The 8,873-nt window shown below is 42.2% G+C and overlaps 2 protein-coding genes across 2 annotated transcripts; both read right to left on the reverse strand.

Moving 5' to 3' along the window:
• Positions 1–171: 171 nt before the first annotated feature.
• On the reverse strand, positions 172–5,163 carry LOC18429524 (pentatricopeptide repeat-containing protein At4g33170). The gene is made up of 2 exons (XM_006838810.4): positions 3,100–5,163; positions 172–2,574 (listed from the first exon to the last, which is right to left on the reverse strand). The coding sequence occupies exons 1-2, from the start codon at positions 5,161–5,163 to the stop codon at positions 298–300; spliced, it is 4,341 nt and encodes a 1,446-aa protein (XP_006838873.3). The 3' UTR covers positions 172–297.
• A 166-nt stretch (positions 5,164–5,329) lies between these two features.
• Positions 5,330–7,846, reverse strand: LOC18429525 (protein OSB1, mitochondrial). Its single transcript, XM_006838811.4, has 5 exons — positions 7,441–7,846; positions 6,592–6,730; positions 6,373–6,457; positions 6,171–6,265; positions 5,330–5,835 (listed from the first exon to the last, which is right to left on the reverse strand). Exons 1-5 carry the CDS (start codon positions 7,800–7,802, stop codon positions 5,647–5,649), a joined length of 870 nt encoding a protein of 289 aa, XP_006838874.1. The 5' UTR covers positions 7,803–7,846; the 3' UTR covers positions 5,330–5,646.
• Positions 7,847–8,873: the final 1,027 nt, after the last annotated feature.

Consider the following 8,873-nt stretch of genomic DNA (forward strand, 5'->3'; position numbering starts at 1 on the left):
ATGAATTATTTGAACATGGAGAAATGGAACAAAAGAATGGAAGGGTGGCATCTCGGTCTCAATGATGAAGAGAAAATCGAGGGTGATGAGTCTCTGACATAATTGGCTGCCCGCCCTCCCTCCCTCCTCCCTCCCTCCCTCCCTCTGCGCCCTACAAGGCTATAGGAGCTCTTGAAAAATACCTATTTTCATTCGGCTTTGGCTTGTTAAGGACTGCTCCTGCCTGATTTGGAAAAAGGCTGCCTCACCCTTGAAATTTTGCCCATTTTCCTTATGGTTGCAGAAGCTGAGTACAACTCACCAGAAGTCCTTGCATGAGCATGAACCATCTTTGAAGTGGTGGAATCGAGTCCGATCCCTCACAACAATCTCTCTACCAAATGCCCTCGAAACTGCCTTTGAAAACTCATGACAATCCTCACACACCCTTAAATTCTTCACCATTCGAATAACCTCCCCTTTTACAGTATTGATCAGCCCAAAAGCTATTGCCAGCTTCTCGCTGTGCACCCCTAGTGCTCGTTCCTTCTCTTCCTCATCCAAGTCAAGCACCACAACCGAGGTGTTGGGTATGTAGCCCAACTCATCTAGTCGGTTCCTTATCTCACCCAACATCTCATGTATTTCCTTGGCGTTCTTGTGCACATAATCTCCAGCAACAAACTCATGAACCAAGCCGCCCATTTCTATTATAGTGCACCCTGGTGGCTTCTTGACCCCAATCTCCCTCATCTTCTTCCTTAGTTTGGCTGCCAAATCCCATTGACCAACTTCTGAGTACATATTGGAGCCCAAAACATAAACCCCACCATTATGTGGATTAAGGGTCACAAGTTGAGCCATGGCTTCTTCGGCTAAAGCTATGTTCCCATGAATCCTACACCCACCTAAGAGAGCACCCCACACAAACTCGTCTGGCTCTACTGGCATGCTTTCTATTAGAGCTCTTGCTTCATCGAGCCGACCCACTCGTCCAAGAAGGTCCACCATGCATGCATAGTGTTCCACTTTGGGCTTGATTCCATAGTCTTGAGCCATAGCCTTGAATAGATAGCGTGCCTCATTTACAAGTCCAGAGTGGGTGCATGCACACAAGACTCCCACAAATGTGACCGCATTTGGTTTTACACCCTCTCTTTGCATCTCCTCAAAGAGGTCAAGGGCCTCTCTCCCCTGACCATGAGTGGCAAGACCCTGGATCATGGCCGTCCACACTGACACATCCCTACGCTCGGCTCTCTTGAAAACCGACCTTGCATTCTCTATGCTCCCACACTTTGCGTACATGTCTATCAAAGCCGTCATCACAAACTCATCCAAAACCACTCCATACCTCTCTATATATTTGTGGACCCACTGTCCTTGTTTGAGAGCACCAAGATTAGCACAAGCTGAGAGTACACTAAGCATGGTAATTGCATTAGGCCAGACCTCATTTGAACCCAGTAAGCTTTCAAATAGGCTCAATGTCTCCTTGCTCTCTCGACCCCGAGCGTAACCAGCCATTATTGTGTTCCAGGTGACTACAGTTTTCTGAGGCATTGAATCAAAGAGCTTCCTGCTAAGCCTTAATTGCCCACATTTCGCATACATATCGATGAGTGCAGTGTTCAATACAACCCCAATTTTGAGGTCTTGACGTATGACATGTGCGTGCAACGCCCTGCCTATTGTTAGGGCGCCCATCTGACCACATGCCGAGAGCAAACCTACCATTGTTACTTCATCAGCCTGGAAGTTCTCCAACCCCATCTTACTAAATTGCTGGAAGGCTTCTCTAAATTGCGCATTTTCTACATACCCATTTATCAATGCATTCCAAGAAACCATATCTCTCATAGGCATCTCATCAAACACCTTATTGGCATCATCTACTTCACCAAAGCTGGCATAAGCATGCACCAGGGCATTCCCGATGTAAAGGTCAGATTCCAGCCCCGTCTTGACTGCTCTCCCATGTATCGCATGGCCAAGCGTGGCAGACCCCATGCGTGAACATGCCTTCAACAGAAAGGTAGGGGCATGATGGTCGGTTTCGAGGCCCTCAGCCTGTAAATTTCGGTAGAATTCGAGGGCAAGATGGGGATTTGAGGAGTTGGAGAGGCCTCTGATCATGGTGTTGGTTATGAAGGAGTTGATGAGAGAGAAAGGGAGTTGAGAGAAGAGGAGGCGAGCGTAGTCGAGACTGCCTTTGGGAGAGAGAGCGCAAAAGGCAACGAGGCGGCTTACGCAGAAGGTATCAGATACGAGATGGAGGCGAAGCATATGGGCATGGATTTGTTTGAGGGTCCTCATGTTTGGGCATGTTTGTAGCATGGTGAGGCAGGGGTGGACGGACATGGAGGCTGCTTTGGCGTGCCATTTTGGGGTGAGCTCAGGCGGGGGTGGAGGGAGGTTGGTGTGGTGTATGGTGGGTGAGGTGGGAAGCATGGTGTATGTGTGTGTCATGTATGGTTTGAGGATTGGTCTAGGAGGAAGGGAGGGAGAAAGATGGTACGCTGGCTTGAAATTTAGGAGCTCTCTTGGGGTGGGTTTGGTGCTTTTGCTCTCTCTCCCCCACACCCACACCCCTTGCTACAAAATAATAATTTTGGTTAGACCTACACTCTTTTTTCTTTTTATTTATTTTTTAACAGACCCTACACTGTTTTAGGTGATAAATTTGTTCGCTTAGCAGCAGTTGTTAAACAGGGCTCCCCTCCCCTTGGGCGAATCCTTTTAGGTGTTAGCCGAACTTTTCCACATTGAAAGCCTTAGGGACAGCCTTTTATTAAAGAATTTCCTCCGACCCTCAGGATTTTGTGGCGTTATAATAAGCATTTTTTAACAATATAAATGTCACTAACTGTTGTATAAGTTTATACATACTCCAAATAAGATAATTTGACAATTTGTAGGGTGAGGGTCACCTAAAAAGCATTTACGCCTTAAAGGGAGGCAGAGCTATTGTAAAGACGCTAGCTGCGTTATCAGGAAAGACGCACATAAACAAGCGCTTCAAAGACAGAGAGAGAGAGAGAGAGAGAGAGAGAGAGAGAGAGATCATAAAATACTACTCTAAGGCAAGGCATACATTGCAAATTGAAGCAACAGGCCTCATTCCAAAATTGTCTCCATCCATAGCTCTTGGAACCCACAAACATATACAGCAGACTTCATCTCTCTACTAATATCAAGCAAAACACTATATATCTCATCACTCAATGGATGCCTCTTATCTGAAGCAATAAAATTATGAACGACCCCATCAACAATTATGCTACTAAACCCAGCCACCTTCCTCACCCCTCTTCTATCCATGGCTTCTCTGACTCTACGAGCTTCTCCCCATCTCTGAGAAGCTGAGTACACATTCGACAAAAGCACATAAGCCCCTTCTCTCTCTGGCTCAAGCTTAACCAGCTCCCTCATAGAAACCTCTGCAAATTCCACCTCTCCATGCACTCTGCATGCACTAAGAATGGTACCCCAAATTGAGCTGCTTGGCTTCATAGGCATCTTCTCAATCAAAGCACTTGCCTCTTTTAACATTCCTGCTCGACCAAGAAGGTCTACAACACATCCATAGTGTGCAACCCCCGGTTCAATGCCATAAAGTTGGCTCATATCAGCAAAAAGCCCAAGGCCTTCAGATACCATTCCACTGTGACTGCAAGCTGCAAGGACTCCAATAAATGTCACCTCATTAGGTTTTAAACCCACATTCTGCATTTGTGAGAATAGTCCAAGAGCATCAGTTCCATATCCATGAAATGCGAGGCCTGAAATCATGGCGGTCCATATTAAAACATCCCTCTCTCTAGCAAGTTTGAACACTTTTTTGGCATGTTCTACACTACCGCATTTACAATACATGGTTATAAGAGCTGAACATAGAAATGGGTCCATGTCAATATGGGCTCGTTGCACCCACCCATGAACCCATCTCCCTTGGTCCAAAGCTCCTGCCTCCCCTGCTGCAGCGACAAGGCTCAGGATTGTGGCTCTGTCCGGTACTGCATTTTGAGCCAGCATTTCAACAAAGAGTTCCATAACAACCCCAAAATTCCCTTTCTGTGCATACCCATCAATGATCGAGTTCCAGGAGACTTGATCCCGACTTGGCATCTCATAAAAGAGCCTCAGAGCAAGACCTAATTCTCCAATTTTTGCATAACCTGCAATCATGGTGTTCCACGAGAATATGTCCTTCTCCATAAGCCCATTGAACACCCTTTTGGCAAAACCCAATTCTCCACACTTCACATACATATCAATGAAGGCATTGCTCATAGTCATGTTGATATTACTTGGACCCCAATGACATATGGTCCATGCATGGATGGACTTCCCCATGGATGCATCCTCAATACGCCCACATGCTACGAGTGAACCCACCAAGGTGAACTCATCAGCTATGATGCCAGCAACTCCCATGTCATGAAATAGCCACAGAGCCTTGTAAGGGCATCCATGGCGTGCATGACCCATGATCATGGAATTCCATGAGACAACATCTTGAGAATCATGCATCTGATTGAATACCTGGCTTGCCAAATCTACCCTTTGGCGATCCGAATAGACCTTGATGAAAGCGTTCTGGAGATAGGGATACGAGGGGAAAAAGCCGGTCGCTATGGCATGGCTGTGTATCTGCCTCACCTCAGATAGGCATGGGGAGGCCTTGAGTAGGGCAAGGAGTGTGTGCTTATCAGGAGCGATGTCTGCCAAAAGCATGGACTTGTAGAGAGATAGGGAGGGATTATAGGTTTTGTAGAGAGGGTGGGACAGACTACAAGATTTGTAAAAAGAGAGGGAGGGTTGAGAAGTTCTGTAGAGAGAGAGGAAGCTGTGAGAGGAGAGAGAGGAGATCATGGTGTTATAGATGAAGAGGTTGGGTTGGGGAGTGAGGTGTTGGAAGAGGAGGAAAGCCATGTCTTGGTTCTCAGGGTGAGAGACAGCAGAGAAGAAGAGGAGCCTACTCATCGGGAAAGTTTGGAAGGCTAGATGGAGCCTAATCATATGGGCAAGGATTTGCTTAAACTGTTTCCTTGTTCTGCATTTCTCTAGAAATACAAGGGCAGGGTGTTTTAGGGAAAGGGAAGTGAATGGGTCCCAGGTGCTGCTCGTTGAAGCTGAGGCAGCAACGGTGGGAGGTCCAAAATAGTGACTGCAAGATGACATGGGTGCTCACAAGTAGCACTATCATCAATTTGGAATTCCTGTATACATTAAAAGCCAGCATAATATGGTGTTTACATTTAAAGGATGAGAAGCTAAATAATATGGTGTCTACAGCAAGTCACAACCTTGAACTAATGGAGCATGCAAAACTACTGCAGCCTTGTTCTTGATGCGAAAGGATAGAAACACCCCAATTTTCATTAAAATTTACCTTATACAAAACCACACAGAGTATAAGTAACAATCTCATGTGGTGACACACAAGTAAAACCTCGCTGTACCAAAAATAAGAGAGCCTCGCTTACAAAATCCACAAGTGCCCACCTTGCATCTGAGACTCGACAAAAAGCTCTAAAAGGGAGACCCTCAGAGAACTGGGAAACTCATCAATGGAAGATCAACAAGTAATAACCAGGAACCCAAAATTTCTTTCAAACTAGATACATGGCAGCCCTTTCTAAGTAAAAGGTATAGTGAACAGATTCAGAAAGGCCTCGCATCATCACCAGAAATGAAGGACGAAGCCATGGTTGCCTCATTGGCACGGAGCATTTCCATCCTTGAGTCCAGTATGGCTAGCTGTGATTTCACCCATGAGGGATTGTATTTTCCCTCAACCCATAGAGCTTCACCAGTATGCTTGTGCTTGAAATCTGGATACTTCGGGTTCTTCTGTCAAATCATAGATGTGGGGCAAAACAAACACTAATAAGCAACCCACTACTCTATGGGGGGCCTTCAAATGACCAACATAAGACGGAAAATCAAATTAAAAATAAAATAAAATTCGTGGAGACGATCATCTGCCTGGATTTTGAATGTTTTAAAATAATAATAATAATGAAGTTAATTACGTCGGTCAATTACATGTGACCATATATAGCATACAAACGTAGGAGCTAAATCTCAGAAAATGGCCAGAGAGAAACTGTGCAGCCTCAAAAAATTACTGCATAGTTTTCTAGTGACCCTTTATTGTGAAAGAAATGAATCTAGCGTGGATTTACCTTGTTCTTCCTGTTATCCCACCAATCCACAGGGTTAGCAAAGAATGCTTGCCATAACTCTTCAATTGAGCCACCAAGATTTCCAAACTTAGAACCTGATATACCATGCAATAAGAACACAAAGATCACTTTTAAAACTAGTTAGCCAAGAGATTTAAGAAAAAACAGAAGAAATGGGTTTTGAGCAAAGAAAGAGAATCACCAGAACTGGCAAAGTTTCCCTCTGATTCATAAAGTGTAGATGGCGAGAAGCTTTTCTCAATAAAATTAATTTGACTCACAACAACCTGCACCGAAGGAAAAGCTTATCATCAACTGAACAAAAAGTTACAGAATGGTTTATAGGATTTCATGGAGTATCAAAACTATATTAAGAATAAAGCAACATTATTAATACAAGATAAGAAAATAAAATTTCGACCTTGTAATATGTCTGCCTCTTCTCGTCCTCACCCTCAACGGTGTCTGCCACAAGACGACCAGACACGTAAATCTGCTGGCCTTTCTCTATGTGCTGAAATGCAACATTTGCCAACTCATTCCAGAATGTTAAATTTACCCTGAAATAATGCCCATAATTTATATTCTCAATAGACCTAACTCCAAGTAACCTATCAAAACCAGTTAAAAAGTACTTAAATTTAAATAAATAAAAAAACCAGCTAAAAAGTGCTGCTTCCTTTTTTTTTCTTTGGCTAGGCAGCAAGAAAATTACTTCAACAGACCAAACTCAAAGAAAGTTGCAAGTCCATGTCGAGAAAATCTTCAACAGATCAAGCTCTAAAAAATTCCAGAAACCCAATTGAAACCACTTCAAATTCCCCAACCAAGATTTATCAATTCATCTCAACCAAAGTCACAAAAACCTCACAAACCCAGTTACAAAGGCAAGCTTGTGCTGGCTTCCATACGTCAAAACAAACTAAGTTAAAACACCAAGTACCAAGTAGAGACATGAAGGCTGAGCACAAAACCACTATAAAATCAATAACAGATCATTAAAAAATGGGGAAAAAAATTGAACCATACTTTCAACCCAACAAACAAACCAAATAAAAAAGGAGTAATATAAACAGTATAAAAAATAAAAAAAGAAAGAAATATGCTACTGCAATTTAATGAGAGATGGGATAATAAACCAGTATAAAAATAGCCAAGAGTCCCACAAAGAGTTAAAAAAAGCATCAAAATGCATTCTTTGACAACAGATACTGAAACCTTTTCACTAGGAAACCAAAACCCAGAAAGAAATCACACTAATAATACGAACCAGAAGGTCTCAGAGGCCGATTTCTTGACACCGAGTCGAGTCCAAGCCAGGATCTTACCAGAGTTCAGGTACTTGACCTCAACTGGTGCGCCCACGATTCCAATGAGGTTCACGGAATTGGCGAGCTCCTTTTTCCATTGAATCTCTGAAGGTCTGGGATAAACCACATGGCCTTGCTCCTCTCTATAGTCCCCATAGCCACTGGTGCATTTGATGTGAGAGAGGTGGAGTTGAGGAGAAAGTGGGTTGGAGGAAAACCCTAGTTTTTTTGGTTGAGAGAAGCGATTTTTGATGGGGGGGTTGAAGTGGAGGTGGGTATTAAAGGAGGTCTCGACGAGAGTTGAAGATGTTAGTAGAGCCATTGAAGGAGACCGAGGACCGTTCTTTCTATTTCCTCCCAATAAATATGGAAATTGGAAAGGGTAAAAGGGGATAAGCAAATAGATTGTATGCTCCGGCGGGAACGTATAATCCATTCACTTTCTTCGAAAACACTGTTTATTTAAAAAAGAAAAGAATTTTACATGGACTTTCTCGTGCCTGAAAAAAAAACATATTTTAAGGGTTAACAGAGGTCATCCAATTTATTGACGATCCAGGATATTACAGCACGCATTAGATTTTATTTTATTTTTAAATACTCGTTGTCGTAATTTTAAAGTGAATTTTAAATTCTATCGCTAACAAACTTGGTGTTATTGACGATCCAGGATATTATAGCGCGCATTAGATTTTATTTTATTTTTTAAATGCTCATTGTGGTAATTTTAAAGTGAATTTTAAACTCTATCGCTAACAAAGTTAATGTTATTGACGATCCAGGATATTATTGTACGCATTAGATTTTATTTTATTTTTTAAATACTCGTTGTGGTAATTTTAAAGTGAATTTTAAATTCTATCGCTAACAAACTTAGTATTAACTCATGCCGTTAGCCTTAGTAAGGATCTGTTTCAACTTATCTAGAGCATTTTTAAGCTAATTTTAAGTGTGTATAATCTATGGCATGGATAAAAAGAAAAAAAGAAGAACTAGCTTTTAATAAAAAATTGACATCCATTAACATTTTAGTAAAGAACGAATGATGGATCATATTTCCAAACTCAAATAGAGGAAAACTTAAAATAATGTTCGGATGATGATGATGAAGAATAAATTGGTTTATAAATAAATTAATTTCAAATTATGACTCACAACACCTAAGTACTTCATTTTCCTCAATGACATCTCTTTTTGCACTCAAATAGTGGAAAACTTAAAATAATGTTCGGATGATGATGTTGAAGAATAAATTGGTTTATAAATAAATTAATTTTAAAATGTGTCTCACAACAACTACTTCATTCTCCTCAATGACATCTCTTTTTGCTATTTGAAGGGTGAGAATGGGCTTTGAAAAGGGAGACTCCAACCACCTGGGTTCCCAATAATA

This window comes from Amborella trichopoda, chromosome 3, assembly GCF_054954075.1.
Source record: "Amborella trichopoda isolate Santa Cruz 75 chromosome 3, AtrichopodaSantaCruz75HAP2 v2.0, whole genome shotgun sequence".
Taxonomy (NCBI): domain Eukaryota; kingdom Viridiplantae; phylum Streptophyta; class Magnoliopsida; order Amborellales; family Amborellaceae; genus Amborella; species Amborella trichopoda.

Coding starts and splice junctions, on each gene's coding strand:
- LOC18429525 (XM_006838811.4), bottom strand. CDS start 7,802: ATGGCTCTACTAACATCTTCAACTCTCGTCGAGACCTCCTTTAATACC. Junction 6,458..6,591: donor AGAGGCAGACATATTACAAG/GTCGAAATTTTA, acceptor CCTTCGGTGCAG/GTTGTTGTGAGTCAAATTAA. Junction 6,266..6,372: donor GGGAAACTTTGCCAGTTCTG/GTGATTCTCTTT, acceptor ATGGTATATCAG/GTTCTAAGTTTGGAAATCTT.
- LOC18429524 (XM_006838810.4), bottom strand. CDS start 5,163: ATGTCATCTTGCAGTCACTATTTTGGACCTCCCACCGTTGCTGCCTCA. Junction 2,575..3,099: donor GGATGGAGACAATTTTGGAA/TGAGGCCTGTTG, acceptor ATTATTTTGTAG/CAAGGGGTGTGGGTGTGGGG.